The 19,858-nt window shown below is 41.9% G+C and overlaps 1 protein-coding gene across 2 annotated transcripts in view; it reads right to left on the minus strand.

The window, feature by feature from the left end:
• The window catches only part of LOC112222324 (deoxynucleoside triphosphate triphosphohydrolase SAMHD1), a 39,651-nt gene extending 20,139 nt beyond the window's left edge, over window positions 1-19,512 (minus strand). Inside the window, exons 1-8 of one of the 2 annotated variants that reach the window (XM_024385106.2) lie at window positions 19,015-19,505; window positions 18,622-18,688; window positions 18,347-18,419; window positions 15,058-15,218; window positions 5,100-5,215; window positions 4,953-5,023; window positions 4,672-4,827; window positions 3,243-3,343 (exon numbers count right to left, since the gene is read on the minus strand). In XM_024385106.2, coding sequence (XP_024240874.1) covers window positions 3,243-3,343; window positions 4,672-4,827; window positions 4,953-5,023; window positions 5,100-5,215; window positions 15,058-15,218; window positions 18,347-18,419; window positions 18,622-18,688; window positions 19,015-19,453 — 1,184 coding nt within the window. In that variant the 5' untranslated portion in view covers window positions 19,454-19,505. Of the gene's footprint in view, window positions 1-3,242; window positions 3,344-4,671; window positions 4,828-4,952; window positions 5,024-5,099; window positions 5,216-15,057; window positions 15,219-18,346; window positions 18,420-18,621; window positions 18,689-19,014 lie in introns of both variants that reach the window. The other variant, XM_024385107.2, reaches the window with a different exon arrangement.
• Window positions 19,513-19,858: the final 346 nt, after the last annotated feature.

A 19,858-nucleotide genomic window follows, 5' to 3' on the forward strand; every position in this document is an offset into this window, starting at 1 on the left:
AATCTGGGGCGGCAGGGTAGCCTAGTGGTTAGAGTGTTGGACTAGTTCAAAAACCCCCGAGCTGGCAAGTCTGTCGTTCTGCCCCTGAACAGGCAGTTAACCCACTGTTCCTAGGCAGTCATTGAAAATAAGAATTTGTTCTTAACTGAGTTGACTAGTTAAATAATGGTCAAATAAAATAAATAAAAAATCTTGAGCACGCGGCAACAAAAAGTGGCAAGGACATAATGTAATGGCACACTGTGTTAGATTGCACTCCCAAACATCTTCCCCCAAACTGAGTGTCTAAAAGAGGTATAAAAGGAGGAGAGATCAGTGCCTAGGCATGATCCTCAACCCATTTGGACATCATAGAGAATCATCAGACAAGGTGAATTACTTTTACTATACCCTGTTTGTATTGACTACTTTGACATCAAAGCACAAGCAAACTATTGACTGGTATATCTTAAGAATTTTGTTGTACACTGGAAGCTCACACCACATAAAAATAATAAGAGAACAAGAGAACACTGTTGTGAAAGAGAGAACTTCAGGCGTAGAGAACTCTTGGGAGCAACAAGTTCCATCTTGGGTGTGTCAGTGAAAATTGCAGTTTGGCAAGATGGAAAAAGCCCAGAAATAAGTAAGCCTCATAGTAGCAGAGGGTCGATAAAAGGGAATCAATATCTAAACAGTAGGCAGTAAAAAGTGGAACCATAGGAAATTCGGACTACATAAGAAAATTATAGTATTATAAACTGCAGGGGCTGTAAAAATATGACTACTCTTATAAAGAGCAGTTTCGGGAAGAACCAAGGGAATAGAGCTTTAAGGTAAATATATGGTTACTTGCTTTGTTTAAGAGTTATAAGAAGTGTGTTAAGCGATTTACATTTGCGATATTATTTGGCATAGTATAGCACATTAAGGATTGGTTGAGCATTATTGATGTATTAGGACTGTAGAACCATTGAATTGTAATAATGTGTATAAGACAAAAAACAGAGTGACTTAATAAAAGCTTGAAACTTTGACAACTAGGCCAGATTAACGATCTGGAGAGCAAACACCTTTGACACTGAACAGAAAGTGACCCTGGTTATAGGTTAAAGTGATTGCACTAAAGAATATTTCATTGTGTGGACAATATCTTTGGAAAAGTCAAATACATATAGCAATACTAGTTTCCAAGTGACTACTAGCTGACGAGCATAATAACTAACAGAAAATAAGTTATTAGGTATTGATATATAAAAGAGGAAGACACAAGGTAAGGGAGTATAGGAAGAACCTATAAACATCAAGTAATAAAGTACTCATCTATCCAAGGCCCCATACTAGACCGGGAAATAAGGGAGTGACAATGTGAACGAAGGAACAAACCCAACTCACGCGAAGGGCCATTACGAATACATAGAAGAGTTGGTAGGGCCGCACGGCAAGGCCCTTGTTACACCGAAGTGACTAAAATCCTAAAGTACTCTGCCCAGCCAGGGGACAGGACAGAGGCTTTTACTGCAGGCGACGGGCAACAGTCAGCACCGTGACAACATAGGATGAGACATTCGTACCAATTTACTAGAGAACCAGTTTGGATTAAAGTATAACTTTTGTATGACTGATGCCTTTAGTGAGAGGTCTAATGCTTTCATTTTTAATAATTTCTGCCTTCATATTCATTATATAAAGAGGCCCTTTTAATTTTCTGGCTTGCCGCTCCAAATCAAATTGAATATTTTATGTTCATATAGGTGTAGGCAAAACCATAAGCAAATAGGTAAACTGATATGACTAAAGAGTTAATCAGGGTGATTTTTCCACAAATAGACTTGTATTTTCCTTTCCATGGTAGCAAGATCTTATCTATTTTTGCCAACTTTCTATAAAAATTTATTGGAGTGAGATAATTTCTTTCTTTTGGGATTTGTATACCGAGTATGTCCACATCTCCGTCAGACCATTTAATTGGTAAACTACATGGTAATGTAAAATTTGCATTTGTTAGTGATCCAATACGTAATATAGTACACTTATCATAATTTGGTTTTAATCCAGAGAGGATAGCAAAAGTATCTAGATCCTCTGAGGCCATGGAGAGATTCTAATTGTGGTTTTAAAAGAAAACATGAATCATCAGCGTACAATGACACCTTAGTTTTTAGGCCACAGATTTATAATCCCTTAATATTATTGTTTGATCTAATCTTAACAGCTAACATTTCAATGGCAATAATGAATAGATATGCCGATAGTGGACAACCTTGTTTTACTCCTCTAGAGAGTTTATCATTTTCTGAGATGTAGCCATTATTTACTATTTTACACCTAACTCATTTTATAAGAGATTGCCCAAAATTGAAATATTCTAGGCATTTATATATAAACTCCAGTCGTACTTTATCAAAAGCCTTTTCAAAATCAGCTATGAAAACCAGGCCTGGTGTCCCCGATATTTCATAGTATTCTATTGTTTCCAGTACTTGTCTTATATTATCTCCAATGTATCGTCCATGTAAAAAACCTGTCTGATTAGGATGAATAATATCTGACAATACTTTTTTAATTCTATGCACCAAGCATTTTGCTAGGACTTTTGCATCACAACACTGAAGTGTAAGAGGTCTCCTATTTTTTTAAATGGACTGGATCTTTATATATACACCACTTGGTTCCTGTTTCAGTAATAATGATGTCAGACCTTCTTGTTCCGTGTCTGATAATCTACCATTTATATAGGAGTGGTTAAAACATGCTAATAATGGCCCTTTGAGTATATCAAAAAAAGTTGTGTATACTTCCACTGGTATGCCATCCAGCCCTGGAGTTTTCCCAGCCTTAAAGGCCCCAATTGCATCAAGAAGTTCCTCCTCTGTAATTTGGCCTTCACATGAGTCTTTCTGTACAGAAACACTTAAAATAAGGGCTGTGTTTCCTGTATTCTTACCCTGGTGTGATGTTTTGATAACCGTGTAAAGCTCTTGGACAAGGTGACTTTTATCAACAGTCGGCTCTAAATACAGGCAAATATATTGATAAAAGTCACCCTGTCCTCGAGAGATTTACAGTTATCAGAACAAAACACAGCCCTTACTTTAAGTGTTTATAAAATCCCCTATGGGAAAAAATGATTGGAACCATTTCCCTGTTTGACCGCTAGGTTTTATGGGTATTATGACATATACTGTGGTACTCTATATAGCTTACTCCAGTAACTGATGATGGTTTCTAAGAGAGAGATCAACTCCAACTGGGGGACTCACCTGGCGAAGTAGTCCCACTTGTCCACATCGATGCCGGTCGATTTGTTGGCCACAATCTCATAGAGGAAAGACTTCCCCACTGGACGGCCCTTATAAGGCCACTGTGGAAAGACAGACTCAGAATTAGACTTCTTCTCTGGACGGCCCTTATAAGGCCACTGTGGAAAGACAACAGACTCAGAATTACACTAATCCTTTGAAATCCCAGCATGTACAGTAACTCTAAATTAGTTCAAGGGATACTTAACCGGAGTGTGTGTTTGATTTATTTAACCAGGTAAGCCAGTTGAGAACAAGTTCTCATTTACAACTGCGACCTGGCCAATATAAAGCAGTGCGGCAAAAACAACAGAGTTACACATGGGATAAACATACAGTCAATAACACAAAATAAAAAATCTATATACAGTGTGTGCAAATGTAGTAAGATTAGGGAGGTAAGGCAAAAAAATAGGCCATAGTGGCGAAATAATTACAATTTAGCATTAACACTGGAGTGATTGATGTGCAGATGATGAGGTGCAAGTAGAGATACTGGGGTGCAAAAATATATAACAATATGGGGACGAGGTAGTTCTCTGACAGCTGATGCTTAAAGTTAGAGCGGGAGATATAAGTCTCTCTTTGCAATTCGTTCCAGTCATTGGCAGCAGAGAACTGGAAGCAAAGGCGGCCAAAGGAGGAATTGGCTTTGGGGACCAGTGAAATATACCTGCTGGAGCGCATGCTCTGGGTGGGTGTTGCTACGGTGACCAGTGAGCTCAGATAATGCGGGGCTTTACCTAGCAAAGACTTATAGATGACCTGGAGCCACTGGTAGGTTAGCAGTAGTTTCACAAGCTAATGCTAATTAGCGTATGCAGAAGTTTAAGAGTTTGAATTCAACCTGTAGTCAATACACTGCTAGTAACCATCAGTAAATCATATTCATAAAGTACTTCACAAAATGTTGATTGAAGCTTAAATTTTTAATTGATTGAGGCTGATTGACTAGCTAGTCGACTGTCTAGCTAGCTAGCCGACTCACCCCGTCTGAGAGGGACAGTGTTCCCGACTCACCCCCTGTCTGAGAGGGACAGTGTTCCCGACTCACCCCGTCTGAGAGGGACAGTGTTCCCGACCCACCCCCTGTCTGAGAGGGACAGTGTTCCCGACCCACCCCCTGTCTGAGAGGGACAGTGTTCCCGACCCACCCCTGTCTGAGAGGGACAGTGTTCCCGACCCACCCCCTGTCTGAGAGGGACAGTGTTCCCGACCCACCCCCTGTCTGAGAGGGACAGTGTTCCCGACCCACCCCTGTCTGAGAGGGACAGTGTTCCCGACCCACCCCCTGTCTGAGAGGGACAGTGTTCCCGACCCACCCCCTGTCTGAGAGGGACAGTGTTCCCGACCCACCCCCTGTCTGAGAGGGACAGTGTTCCCGACTCACCCCCTGTCTGAGAGGGACAGTGTTCTGTGGTCTAGCAATCTGTTCCTTGATGAAGACCAGGTCATCAGGTAGGACCAGGCCATGATCCTTCATCACTGGCTCCAAGGAATTTACAGACACCAGATGGTCAAACATCGCAAGGGACGCCTCCTCATGCTGTAACACACACACATACATACATACATACATACATGTGACATGGACATTCTCGCGACCACACAGGAAGATGAGGAGAGAAGGCTATGACAAGAAAGAGGAGGTTATTCAGACTGTAGTCTTACCTTCCACTTGGACTTTGGATGCATTTTGGGGATGAACATGCTATCAAACATATGGGAGAAAGGACCATGACCTGGAAAGAGATCACATTCAACAGAATAAGATTGGAAAAGAGAGAGGGAAGGAGGGAGAGAGTGAGTGAGACTCACCCAGGTCGTGACAGAGCCCAGCAATCTGGACACACAGGATATCTCTACTGGAGATGAGGAGCTCTGGTTGTCTCTCACTCAACTCCTGGACCAGCCGACCTGCTAGGTAGCCCACCCTGAAAACACATAACCACAACACAACCAATTAATAACCATTGTACAACCGATTAAACCTGCCAGGCAACCACTGGGGTGGGAGCTTAGGGAAGGGGCTCGGGTCTGAAAGGCAACTAGGCCAGTTTCTGTTGTGCCTTTTAAATGCAGGATAGGGCCTCAAACCACATAGGCTGAATCCCAATTCTCCAGGCTGAATCCCAATTCTCCACGCTTTTCCAGAAGTGTGCACTTGCACACTTCCCATTATGGATTTAAAAGCATATGATTGGTGTAAGCATAGGCTATACACTTTGGGAGAAGGGTGGAACCTAAGCTTCCCTCAAAGAAAATGGACTAGATAAGTACTCCAGTGGCGGTCGGTGCCGTTTAAGATGAGGGAGGACACCGTTTTTAATGACCATGTCCTTATTTCTATTACAGCATATTGGATGACTATCATTCATTTTCATTCATTCAGGTCAATGTCACGTCGATAAGTTTAGGCTACTACATGATACTCAAATTTTCCCTATACTGTTAGGGGTTTCTGCCCTGTTCATACAAGAGACCACAGGAAACTTATTTGATCAGAGGTTAGTTTGTTTAATAAGGACTGCAACCCAGAGCATACATACACTTACAGTAATTTGCAAGTAACACACTCAGTTCAAAATATGGTGTTTTCCCTTTTTATCCCTTACTGAGGTTCAATGCCATACAACTCTCCTTCCGTGGCCTCCAACTGCTCTTAAACACTAGTAAAACTAAATGCATGCTTTTCAACCGTTCGCTGCCTGCACCCGCCCGCCCGACTAGCATCACTACCCTGGACGGTTCCGACCTTGAATGTGGTTAACTACAAATACCTAGGTGTCTGGCTAGACTGTAAACTCTCCTTCCAGACTCATATTAAACATCTCCAATCCAAAATCAAATCTAGAATTGGCTTTCTATTTTCGCAACAAAGCCTCCTTCACTCACGCCTCCAAACTTACCCTAGTAAAACTGACTATCCTACAGATCCACGACTTCGGCGATGTCATCTACAAAATAGCTTCCAATACTCTACACAGCAAACTGGATGCAGTCGATCACAGTGCCATCCGTTTTGTCACCAAAGCCCCATATACCATCCACCACTGCGACCTGTATGCTCAAGTCGGCTGGCCCTCGCTACATATTCGTCGCCAGACCCACTGGCTCCAGGTCATCTAGAAGTCTATGCTAGGTAAAGCTCCGCCTTATCTCAGCTCACTGGACACGATTACACCCACCCGCAGCACGCGCTCCAGCAGGTATATCTCACTGGTCCTCCCCAAAGTCAACACCACCTTTGGCCACCTTTCCTTCCAGTTCTCTGCTGCCAGTGACTGGAACGAATTGCAAAAAAAAAAAAAAAAAAAAAAAAAAAAAAAATCGCTGAAGCTGGAGACTTACAGTGCCGTGCGAAAGTATTCGGCCCCCTTGAACTTTGCGACCTTTTGCCACATTTCAGGCTTCAAACAAAGATATAAAACTGTATTTTTTTGTGAAGAATCAACAACAAGTTGGACACAATCATGAAGTGGAACGACATTTATTGGATATTTCAAACTTTTTTAACAAATCAAAAACTGAAAAATTGGGCGTGCAAAATTATTCAGACCCTTTACTTTCAGTGCAGCAAACTCTCTCCAGAAGTTCAGTGAGGATCTCTGAATGATCCAATGTTGACCTAAATGACTAATGATGATAAATACAATCCACCTGTGTGTAATCAAGTCTCCGTATAAATGCACCTGCACTGTGATAGTCTCAGAGGTCCGTTAAAAGCGCAGAGAGCATCATGAAGAACAAGGAACACACCAGGCAGGTCCGAGATACTGTTGTGAAGAAGTTTAAAGCCGGATTTGGATACAAAAAGATTTCCCAAGCTTTAAACATCCCAAGGAGCACTGTGCAAGCGATAATATTGAAATGGAAGGAGTATCAGACCACTGCAAATCTACCAAGACCTGGCCGTCCCTCTAAACTTTCAGCTCATACAAGGAGAAGACTGATCAGAGATGCAGCCAAGAGGCCCATGATCACTCTGGATGAACTGCAGAGATCTACAGCTGAGGTGGGAGACTCTGTCCATAGGACAACAATCAGTCGTATATTGCACAAATCTGGCCTTTATGGAAGAGTGGCAAGAAGAAAGCCATTTCTTAAAGATATCCATAAAAAGTGTTGTTTAAAGTTTGCCACAAGCCACCTGGGAGACACACCAAACATGTGGAAGAAGGTGCTCTGGTCAGATGAAACCAAAATTGAACTTTTTGGCAACAATGCAAAACGTTATGTTTGGCGTAAAAGCAACACAGCTCATCACCCTGAACACACCATCCCCACTGTCAAACATGGTGGTGGCAGCATCATGGTTTGGGCCTGCTTTTCTTCAGCAGGGACAGGGAAGATGGTTAAAATTGATGGGAAGATGGATGGAGCCAAATACAGGACCATTCTGGAAGAAAACCTGATGGAGTCTGCAAAAGACCTGAGACTGGGACGGAGATTTGTCTTCCAACAAGACAATGATCCAAAACATAAAGCAAAATCTACAATGGAATGGTTCAAAAATAAACATATCCAGGTGTTAGAATGGCCAAGTCAAAGTCCAGACCTGAATCCAATCGAGAATCTGTGGAAAGAACTGAAAACTGCTGTTCACAAATGCTCTCCATCCAACCTCACTGAGCTCGAGCTGTTTTTCAATGAGGAATGGGGAAAAATGTCAGTCTCTCGATGTGCAAAACTGATAGAGACATACCCCAAGCGACTTACAGCTGTAATCGCAGCAAAAGGTGGCGCTACAAAGTATTAAGTTAAGGGGGCTGAATAATTTTGCATGCCCAATTTCAGTTTTTGATTTGTTAAAAAAAATTGAAATATCCAATAAATGTCGTTCCACTTCATGATTGTGTCCCACTTATTGTTGATTCTTCAAAAAAATACAGTTTTATGTCTTTGTTTGAAGCCTGAAATGTGGCAAAAGGTCGCAAAGTTCAAGGGGGCCGAATACTTTCGCAAGGCACTGTATATTTCCCTCACTAACTTTAAGCATCAGCTTTCTGAGCAGCTAACCGATCGCTGCAGCTGTACATAGGCAGATTGGGCGGGTTATTTATAGATGGACTATCTCATCCCCATACTGTTTTTATTTACTTTCTGCTCTTTTGCACACCAGTATCTTTACTTGCACACCATCATCTGCTCATTTATCACTCCAGTGTTAATCTGCTAAATTGTAATTACTTCGCTACCATAGCCTATTTATTGCCTACCTACCTCACACCATTTGCACACACTGTATAGACTTTTTTTATATTGTGTTATTGAATGTACGCTTGTTTATTCCATGTGTAACTGTGTTGTTGTTTGTGTCGCACTGCTTTGCTTCATCTTGGCCAGGTCGCAGTTGTAAATGAGAACTTGTTCTCAACTAGCTTACCTGGTTAAATAAAGGTGAAATAAATCAAATCTAGCTGATATAGGGTGTAGTCATTAGTCCAACAGTTGCAAACGAGAGTTTCAATTAGACAAATTCAAGTATGTTTATCCCTGTTTTGTTCAGTTTGCTTCCATTTAAGAAACATTTTTCAACAGAATCGGGCAGAATGAATACACTCCCGATGACATGCAAAAACAGTTCACTTTTATAGTAGCCACATAGAAACAGCATGATTTGCTAGTTTTATAATTCCTTCTCGCATCTACACACTCTCGTCCTCACACCTTTTCTTTTCACTTGTGGACTTCAGTGCACAACACATCAGCTGTCTGTAACCAACTTTCCAAGCCAAACAGTCATATCATAACTGCTACACAAGGCCTACATTGTTGTTGCCATATTAGCTAACGTCAGTCAGCATCACTACAAGAACAAATGCGTTAGTAAACCTGCTACAATAATGCAGTACAGTGTAGTCAGCAAGTAGTTCAGCAGTTACACCGGCTGTCCCCAGCGGCAATAAATTAATAAAACCAAAAGCTTACCTTGACTTGGAAGAGTTCAGGTGTTGGATAGTCATAGCCAGCTAGCTAACATAGCATCCCTCTGTTTGAGCCAGGTGTTTGAGTAACTAAACTAGCTAGATGCATTCGCTAGCTAAGTAAGTGGAAAAAATTACAACAGAATATAACTAGCTCTCTCACACACACACACACTCATTTTTTTGAAGAAATTAATTTGGTTCAAAACTGTTAAACTATTGTTGCTCTCTTTTTGAGTCAACTACTCACCACATTGTATGCACTGTAGGGCTAGTTAACTGTAGCTTATGCTTTCAGTACTATATTAGTTCTCTGATCCTTTGATGGGGTGGACAACATGTCAGTTCATGTGACAAGAGCTCTGATAGGTTGGAGGAGATCTTCAAGGAAGTTGTCATAATTACTGTATAAGTCTATGGAAGCGGGTCAGAAAACAAGCCTTCTAGGTTTTATATTGAAGTCAATGTACCCAGAGGACGGAAACTAGCAGTCCTCCGGCTACACCATGGTGCTACCCTACAGAGTGCTGTTGAGGATACTATAGACTTTCATAGCAAAACAGTATGTTTGAAACAATTTTATTCAGTGACGTGAATATATTTAGACGGATAATGTTTCACTATTTACATTTTTCTGAAATTCAATGAGGAGGATGGTCCCCTTCCTCCTCTGAAGTACTCTACATGATTTTGGCCACAGGAGATCATTTGCATCTTTCAAAAATGAGCTGTGGCTTGTTTTAAGAGCGCAATTTGGGCAGTGCACTTGGCAAATAGCCTACGAAGGCCTTCCAGCATTATTTGCAAATGCAATAGTAGGAAAAACAAAGTTTAAAAAGCAAATGGCTATTGCTTTAAATGTATGTCTTTTAGTTACAAAAATTCTCAACTTAAATGAGCAAACAGTAGCCTGTCTTATTTGCACCAGCGGAGAGCAACGGCTATAGCCCCGGTGAGTGCACTCTTTATCGTTGGAAAAGAACCACTGGAACGTCTTTTGGGTGGACAATACTTTCCTCCAGGCCAGATTTATGTCATATAATACAATTTGTGCCTCCCCTTTTCGTAGGCTGGGTAATCAATGGAGACAGGGTGCACCGGAGGTTGATTTTGAGTCTCATAGCAAAGGATCTGAATACAAATGTAAATAAGGTATATGTTTCGTTATTTTTTTTTAAATTGCACAAATGTCCAGAACCTGTTTTTGCTTTGTCATTATAGGGCATTGTGTGTAGATTGATGAGGGCTAAAAACCGATTTCATCAATTTTAGTACAAGGCTGTAACGTAACAAAAGGAGTCTGAATACTTTCAGAATGTAGTCGCCTTCAAGAAGAGGTCGTTTTTAATGGTCTGTTTGTCAGTGTCAGCAGAGTAGGCTACTAATTTGTCATATGAAAAAATATGTTGCCTGTGTCTCCAGTCATATAGTGTAGTAGAATTGCATGAAATGTGTTAATAAAAAGACCACATTTTTTCCATGCTAAGAAAGGAGAAGAAACGTCTCTGATTACCACCCCAACAGATCCACAGATTATGCAATCTCTATTGTACTCCACACTGCCCTTTCCCACCTGGACAAAAGGAACACCTGTGAGAATGTTATTCATTGACTACAGCTCAGCGTTCAACACCATAGTGCCCTCAAAGCTCATCAATAAGCTAAGGACCCTGGGACTAAACACCTCCCTCTGGATCCTGGACTTCCTGGCGGGTCGCCCCAGGTGATAAGGGTAGGTAACAACACATCTGACAAGCTGATCCTCAACACAGGGGCCCCCTCAGGGGTGCGTGCTCAGTCCCCTCCTGTATCCCCTGTTCACTCATGACTGCATGGCCAGGCACGACACCATCATTAAGTTTGCCGATGACACAACAGTGGTAGGCCTGATCACCAACAACAACGAGAAAGCCTATAGGGAGGAGGTCAGAGACCTGGCCGTATGGTGGCAGGACAACAGCTCCCTCAATGTGATCAAGACAAAGGAGATGATTGTGGACTACAGGAAAAAGAGGCTCGAGCACACCCCCATTCTCATAGACGGGGCTGCAGTGGAACAGTGATTGAGTTACATTATTAGCCTAACTTATGACTAAAATCTACTCAACACATTAGGAATAGAAGACTATCAGACTAATGTAAAACAGATGCATGCAATCGTTCACTATTAGAAAAAAATAGCTTCCTCAAGCTCACTATGCCTATGCATACACCCATACCCTACGGCAGGGTTTTCAAACTTATTGTGATAACAAATTCATCAAGGGCCGCCTCATAATCGGAACACAAAATTGATGGGCTACCCCGGCAAACGCTGGGCCAATTGTGTGCCGCCCTATGGGACTCCAAATCATGGCCGGATGTGATGCAGCCTGGATTCGAACCAGGTACTGCAGTGACATCTCCTGCACTGAGATGCAGTGTCTTAGACCACCGTGCCACTGGGTAGCCATTCAAGGAGTACTACTATAACTTCTGCAGTTTACAATAAGGATTTAGTTGAAAAGTATTGTGGATACCAATATCCCTGATGTTTCCCAGGGTTAATAAGAACATACATTGTAGATGAATAATATTACACGGATGCATTGGCCAAAATGTGTTTCATCTGTTAGTAATATTGCTTTTTTTTTTTTTTTTTTAAAAAAAAAAAAAAAAAAAAAAAAAAAAAAAAAAGTGTGCCTTCAGAAAGTATTCACACCCCTTGACTTTTCCAATTTTTTTGTGTCACAGACTATTTACAAAGTAGGTTCATTTTGATTCCCCCCCCACTGGCCTACACACAATACCCCATAATATCAAAGTGGAATCATGTTTTTCAATTTTTACAAATTCATTAAAAATGAAAAGCTGAAATGTATGGAGTCAATAAGTATTCAACCACTTCGGTATGGCAAGCCTAAATAAGTTCAGGAGTGAAAACGTGCTTAACAAGTCACATGGACTCACTGTGTGCAGTAATCGTGTTCAACATGATTTTTGAATGACTACCTCATCTCTGTACCCCACACATACAATTATCTACAGTGCATTTGGAAAATATGCCAGTGTCTTTTACCACATTTTATGACGTTACAGCTTTATTCTAAAATGGATTAAAACATCCCCCCCCCATTCACTAATCTACACACAATACTTCATAATGACAAAGCAAACACAGGTTTAGAAATGTTAACTATTTTTATTTATTTTTATAAATACACCTCAAATATCACATTGACAAATATTCAGACCCTTTACTCAGTACTTAGTTGAAGCCCTGTCGGCAGCGATTACAGCCTTAAGTCTTCTTGGGAATGACGCTACAAGCTTAGCACACCTGTATTTGGGGAGTTTCTTCCAATTTTCCCTGCAAATCCTCTCAAGCTCTGTCAGTTTGGAGGAGAAGGGTTGCTGCACAGCTATTTTCAGGTCTCTCCAGAGATGCTCGATTGAGTTCAAGTCCGGGCTCTGGCTGGACCACTCATGGACATTGAGACTCCTCCCGAAGCCAATCCTGCATTGTCTTGGCTGTGTGCGTTGGGCCGTTGTCCTGTTGGAAGGTGAACCTTCACCCCAATCTGAGGTCCTGAGTGCTCTGGAGCAGGTGTTCATCAAGGATCTCTCTGTACTTTGCTCTGTTCATCTTTCCCTCGATCGGGACTAGTCTCCCAGTCGCTGCTGCTGAAAAATATCCCCACAGCATGATGCTGCCACCACCATGCTTCACCGTAGGGATGGTGCCAGGTTTTCCCCAGGTGTGAAGCTTGGCATTCAGGCCAAAGAGTCCAATATTGGTTTCATCAGACCAGGGAATCTTGTTTCTCATGATCTGAGAGTCCTGTAGGTGCTGTTTTGGCAAACTCCATGCAGGCTGTCATGCGCCTTTTACTAACGAGTGGCTGGCGTGTGGCCACTACCATTAAGACCTGATTGGTAGAGTGCTGCAGAGATGGGAGAACCTTCCAGAAGGACAACCATCTCCACAGAGGAACTCCAGAGCTCTGAAAGAGTGACCACTTGGTCACTTCCCTGACCAACGCCATTCTTCCCCGATTACTCAGTTTTGCCAGCTCAAGGAAGAGTATTTGCGGTTCCAAACAGCTTCAATTAAAAAAAAATGGAGACCACCATGTTCTTGGGGACCTTCAATACTGTAGACATGTTTTGGTACCCTTCCCCAGATCTGTGTCGACACAGTCCTGTCTCTGAGCTCAACGGACAATTCCTTCGACCTCATGGCTTGGTTTGTTAGACCTTATATAGACAGGTATCTGCCTATCCAAATCATTTGAATTTACCACAGGTGGACTCCAATCAAGTTGCAGAAACATCTCAAGGATGATCAATGGAAACAGGATGCACCCAAGCTCACTTTCTAGTCTCATAGCAAAGGGTCTGAATCCTTAAGTAAATAAGGCGTGTTTAAGAAATTTGCAAAATATTCTAAAAACCTGTTTTCGCTTTGTCATTATGAGGTTTGGTGTGTAGATTGAAAAAAATAACTATCCATTTTAGAATTAGGCTGTAATGTAACAAAATGAGGAAAAAGTCAAGGGGTCTGAATACTTTCTGAACGCATGTATAAAAGGTCCCTCAGTCGAGCAGTGAATTTCAAAACATATTCAACCACAAAGACCAAGGGCACCTACTTGTAGATGAGTAACAGTCACTGCACACAATCACTACAAAGACACAGGCGTCCTTCCTAACTCAGTTGCCGGCGAGGAAGGAAAGCGCTAAGGGAATTCACCATGAGGTCAATAATGACTAACAGAGTTTAACAGCCGTGATAGGAGAAAACGGAGGATGGATCAACAACATTGTATTTACTCCACAATACTAACTTAATTGATGGAGTAAAAAGAAGGAAGCCTGAATAAAAATATTACAAAGCATCCTGCTTGCAGTAAGGCACTAAAATAAGACAAAAATGTGGCAAAGAAATTTACCCTATACCCTGAATACAAACCATTATGTTTGGGGCAAATCCAACAGTACAACTCTTAATATTTTCAAGCATGGTGGTGGCTGCATCATGTTATGGGTATTTTTTCATTGCAAGGACTAATGATAAAAATACACTGAATATAGCTAAGCACAGGCAAAATTCTAGAGGAAAACCTGGTTCAGTCTGCTTTCTACAGACAAATTCACCTTTCAGCAGGACAATAACCTAAAACACAAGGCCAAATATACCGTACACTGGAGTTTTTTTTACGAAGACAACATTGAATGTCCTCGAGTGGTCTAGTTACAGTTCTGACATTAAAAAAAAAAAAGAATTTAAAAAATTAAAATCTGCATGAAATTCTAATAGCAAGACTTGAAAATGGCTGTCTAGCAATGATCAACAACCAACTTGACAGAGCCCGAAGAATAAAAAATAAACCACCAACATGCTTCATTGACAAAAAATGACAATTAATCCATTTTAATCCCACTTTGTTAACAACAAAATGTGGAAAAAGTGAAGGGGTGTGAATACTTTCTGAAGGCACTGTATATTCAGAAATCTGGCCGCAGACCACACTTTGAGAACTCTGCCCTAATGGAGTGCAAAAGCACACATAGTAGTACCCTATGGCAGAGGTGGGCAACATACAGCCCGCAGACCGGATCACATTCAACCCTGCCCAGGGGAGGTTTGAGCTAAAAATACATTTTATTTTTGCTTAAGGGGGGGGTTATTAATTTGGGGTAAAACATGTTTTTTTTTTTTTTACCCAGGCCACTCTTGAACATCTAAAAATCTGTGTGGCCCAATGTGGCCCTCAAGACGAAATTATTACCCACCCCTGCCCTATGGAGTACTCAAGCACACACACACACTTGTACCCTATGGAGTGCTCAAGCACCCACAATCATACCCTATGGAGTGTTCGAAGCGGTTGTGGGAGGCCCCAGGGAAGACGAAATATGCTCCTCCCAGCTGCTTGATGTGGCGGAGCCTCTGGAACTGAGGGGTGTCCATGATACGGACCAGTAGAGGATGCATCTCTACATGGCCATGGATGGGGTCATTAAACACCTACAGGAGACAATAATACACGTTATTGCTGATACTCTTACGGACTCTACTAATAGTCTTCCTCTTTCGGGAATAGATGGCGGTACATATTGTCATGACTGTCTTGATCAGGTCAGGTTACAGGAGACCACAACCCTACAGATTATCTCTCAACCCCAACAGAGGAGGAGAGATCTAGGGGTCTGAAGACGTGGGGGGGGTTTACGGCACCACACCCCTTGTAAATCTCAGGCCACAGACAAATTCCTTTGTCCTGTCACTATGGAGAACCAGCCTCAGAACATTAAACATGAAATAAAGGGACTTTGGAACAATGGTTTCTGTCAGCCACCATGGTGGTCATGACGATGGAATATGAAAATGTATGTCATTTTTGTTTTGTTATTAAAAGGTTAATAGATGACATTATTACGAAAACATTGTAATGTTAAGGGTTTTTCTAATATATGTTTGATGTTTACACATTGTACGTTGTATGGAAAATATCCAAATCAAATAATGTTTTGGGGAAGATGAAATGTTAAGTTAGTGGTCTAAAATGGAATTTGAGAAAATCTAGCCTTGCCTTATTAACTTGGTACGCCCAGAGAATTGCCCTAAAGGCGGTTACGCCCACTTCTGACCCAAGGGTATAAAACCTGTGTGTATAGAATTTACGACAAGACTACATGACCCCAGCTGCAGCAGGGTCTGAAAAGTCAAACAACCCAGAACGCAACGCAAGTTTGAGGACAAAGAAATCCTTTTCTACACAAGCTACGGATGAGTAGCTGTGTCTAAGCGGGTGAATTCATGTCGAACCATCTAGCCTCCATCTCCCATCGAATCGTGGTATCTAAAGGGCTTCATTCCTATGCTGTGAGCTCTGAGCTACAGAGCTGTCTGGCCTCAGAAGACCCCTTCCAGAGAAAGGGGTGAGGGAACCGACTCCTAGGCCAAAAGGGACACTGACACCGGGAGGACGAGCAGGGAGGTGCGCAGGAGAAGTGCGTCCTCGAACAGCTGAAGGCCTACCCAGAGAATCGCCGGGGAGATCATTCCCACGTAATTACATCATTATATTCTGACCCATAAGAGCGGCAGTTTGAGGCAAGGCTAGGGTTAGAATAGCATAGCTGACAAATTCACCCAAATGTATATTTCTCGTGTACTCCTTTTTCTCTTTTGAAATTCCCATTGTGGGTAACGCGCCATAGTGTGTTGGCCCGTTATACTAAGTTCTAATCAATAGCCTATAATGTGTATCTTTTATCATCCTTTTAGCTTTTTAGTAAATAAATATTCAATTAAGAGTGGTGTGGTACGATTTCATTAGTGGGACCCAGGTCCGTGCAGATGCAAGGGCTATACGACGTTCAGATTATGAGACTGATAGAGGAAACAAGTTAATTAGCAGCTGTTGTAAAATCGATATTGATATTCTTTGAGTTAATTTGGGAAATAGAAACTCAACAAAAACGAGTTTTCCCATGGTGCCCAAGGTTAATGAGTTAATAATTGCTTGATTCAGTTAATCACGTAATTAAAAACTTGTAATCATTCGATGAGCAACAGTCACATTAACCAATACAATGTCACGGCAATATCTTGAAAGCCTGACAATACAGGAAATGCTGATGTCTTATAAGGGCAGCAGTAACCTAGCGGTTAGGGCCAGTAACAAAAAGGTTGCTGGATCAAATACCTGAGTTGACAAGCAAAAAATCTGTCGTTCTGCCCCTGAACAAGGCAGTTAACCCACTGTTCCTAGGCCGTCATTGAAAATAAGAATGTGTTCTTAACTTCTTTGGGGTAGGGGGCAGTATTGGGTAGCTTGGATGAAAAACGTGCCCAAATTAAGCTGCCTGCTCCTCAGCCGTAAAAGCTAGAATATGTATATAATAAGTACATTTGGATAGAAAACACTGACGTTTCTAAAACTGTTTGAATGATGCCTGTGAGTATAACAGAACTCACATGGCAGGCAAAAACCTGAGAAAAAAATCCAACCAGGAAGTGGGATATCTGAGGTTTGTAGTTTTTCAACTCAGCCCCCATTGAAGATACAGTGGGATATTAGTTATGTTTCACTTCCCAAGGCTTCCACTAGATGTCAACAGTATTTAGAACCTGTTTTGAGGATTCTACTCTAAAGGAGGGGTTCATAAGAGCTCTTTGAGTGAGTGGTCCGGCAGAGTGCCACAGCCTCGGTCCGGCAGAGTGCCACAGCCTCGGTCCGGCAGAGTGCCACAGCCTCGGTCCGGCAGAGTGCCACAGCCTCGGTCCGGCACGCTCACGTGAAAGGTAGCTACGTTCCACTTCATTTGTACAGATAAAGGAATTGTCCGGTTGGAACATTAAAGAAGTTTTATGTTAAAAAACATCTTAAAGATTGATTCCATACTTAGTTTGGCATGTTTCTACCGGCTGCAACAGAACTTTTTGAACTTTTCTTCTGACGTTCGGCGCGACCTAAACGCGCTTTGGAATTTGTTTACCAAACGCCCTAACAAAATAAATATTTGGACATAACTGATGGACATTATCAAACATTTATGGTGGAACTGGGATTCCTGGGAGTGCATTCTGATGAAGATAATCAAAGGTAAGTGAATATTTAAAATAAATATATAAGTGGCTGGTTCCACCCCTCCCCGGCAGATCAGTGCATGATGAGCTGTGTGTATCGGGTCATAGCGCACGAACAAGTTATAACGTACTCTCTGTTCAAGCCAGCCTCTGTTCACCTCATATCTCCACACAGCTGTGCCCTTGAAAGATATGAGAAGAACAGGGTGGACTGAGAAAATGTGGTCACTCTCAGAGGGTATTTGTCTTATGCCGTGTGACCAAGTTGAACAGAAGCCCAGAAGGTTGGAAACAATAACAGATCGTCGCACCATGTCCTTGATGATATTCCCAGACCAGCTGCAGGAGGAAAGGATGGTTCCCCTCCCTCTCTTCTCAAGCATAGTATTGTAAATTCTGAAAATCTCTTGACCAATGTTAAGCATAATTGTTAACTATTAATATTAAACAAAGCAAGTAAATACATAATTTCTCACACATACATCTCCCTCATTTTGTCTTTCATTCACTCTCTAGCCTTTGAAAAGGATAACAGGGGTTAGTTGTGCCGTCTGTGTTACCTTGGTGTTCTCTGCTGCCATCTGCCACAGCTTCCTCAGACTGTGCAGGATCTGCAACCGGGTGCCTAGAGGCCTGAGGAGAAGGAGGGGGAAGAGAGAGAGAGAAAGTGTGTGTTCAATTTCATAATCATAAAAGCACCATCAACAACACAACCCAAGGCATTGACTGAAAAACATGTCACAAATAATCCAAGGTTATTAGAGCACATTTGACTGCCATGCCACTGAAGATTTGCATACCACCACCACACCCAAAATAATACCACCACACGTACACTATACCCATTTTATCCAGAAGTGTCTCTGTGAGGTATCGTAATCCCACTCCTGTCATCTTTTGCTCTGTGTGGGGGGGAGGGGGGGGAACAGGTCATATTTCCTGTGTGTCAGTCATTAACGATGTGTAAATATGCACAATGAGAATAAAATGTCACAGGTCAATTCCATGGCATAAAACCAGAACCGTGTGTGCATAGTTAAAGTGATAAAAACTTGCTAGTCTAGCTAAAGTACTGTAGTTCAACGGACAATGTAGTCCTTCTGGGTGCGCTTGACACCCTCACGGATCACAATGTAGTTTAAGCTTTCAAGCCACGTTGGCTTGTTCAATCAAATATGTGTAGTTAGCTAGCGAACATATGCAAAAACACTGATAAAAAAAAACGAACCTCTGAATTTATCCTCCCATTCCCCATAACCTTCTTGACGCAGGTATCTACAAACGTCCTCGACACCCCACTGCCCGAAATCCTGCGACGCCGCCTCAGAATCCCGCTTCTCCGGGGGTTCACTACTAGTATTCGGCAAATCTTCTCTGGGACGCTTTCGAATATCCATAATGATCGGTGATTGAACGGTGCCAGTAACACAGTAGAGCCGGTACTGGGGACTTCTTTCCGCGCGAACTATTTTTAAACTATGGTGCGTTCTACTAAATGGTCGACTAAATGGGTTCTCTTTCCGAAACGAGTTACCTTTTTTACTGGGCTGACAGACCAGAAGGAGGGAGGAGCGATCAAAGATCATATAAAGAGACGAAGATGCAAAGTAATTTGACAGTCCCATAATACTACTGTATGCATGCCATGCGGACATAGAAAACAACATTGTCTTCTTCGCAAATAGCCATTGGAAGGAGAGCTGACTTTGACAAAGTATGTAACATTTACTCTGTGAAATATAAACTGTGTACAATAAAAAAATATTGCATGTCATTGCGTTGATAAAATCCGGAAGTGATTCACAGAGATAATCTCTATTTAAAAAAAAATCTGTGTGTACAGGACGTCATTGGTCAAAAATAATCTGGGCGGATGTCTTCGTGCACGACTGCCTGTCCCTGAAAACACCCGCCCAAATGTGGACTGTAACAAGATGCCTGGACTGGAGGAAAGTTATTGTAGTTCGTTAAAAAAAATACAATATATTAGACTAAAATGATATTACACAACATTCTCCTATATTCTGTGCCCCAGCTCAGCTGTCTTTTAGAGTTGTAATGAGTGTATTTCA

The sequence above is a fragment of the Oncorhynchus tshawytscha genome, linkage group LG22 (assembly GCF_018296145.1).
Source record: "Oncorhynchus tshawytscha isolate Ot180627B linkage group LG22, Otsh_v2.0, whole genome shotgun sequence".
Lineage (NCBI taxonomy): Eukaryota > Metazoa > Chordata > Actinopteri > Salmoniformes > Salmonidae > Oncorhynchus > Oncorhynchus tshawytscha.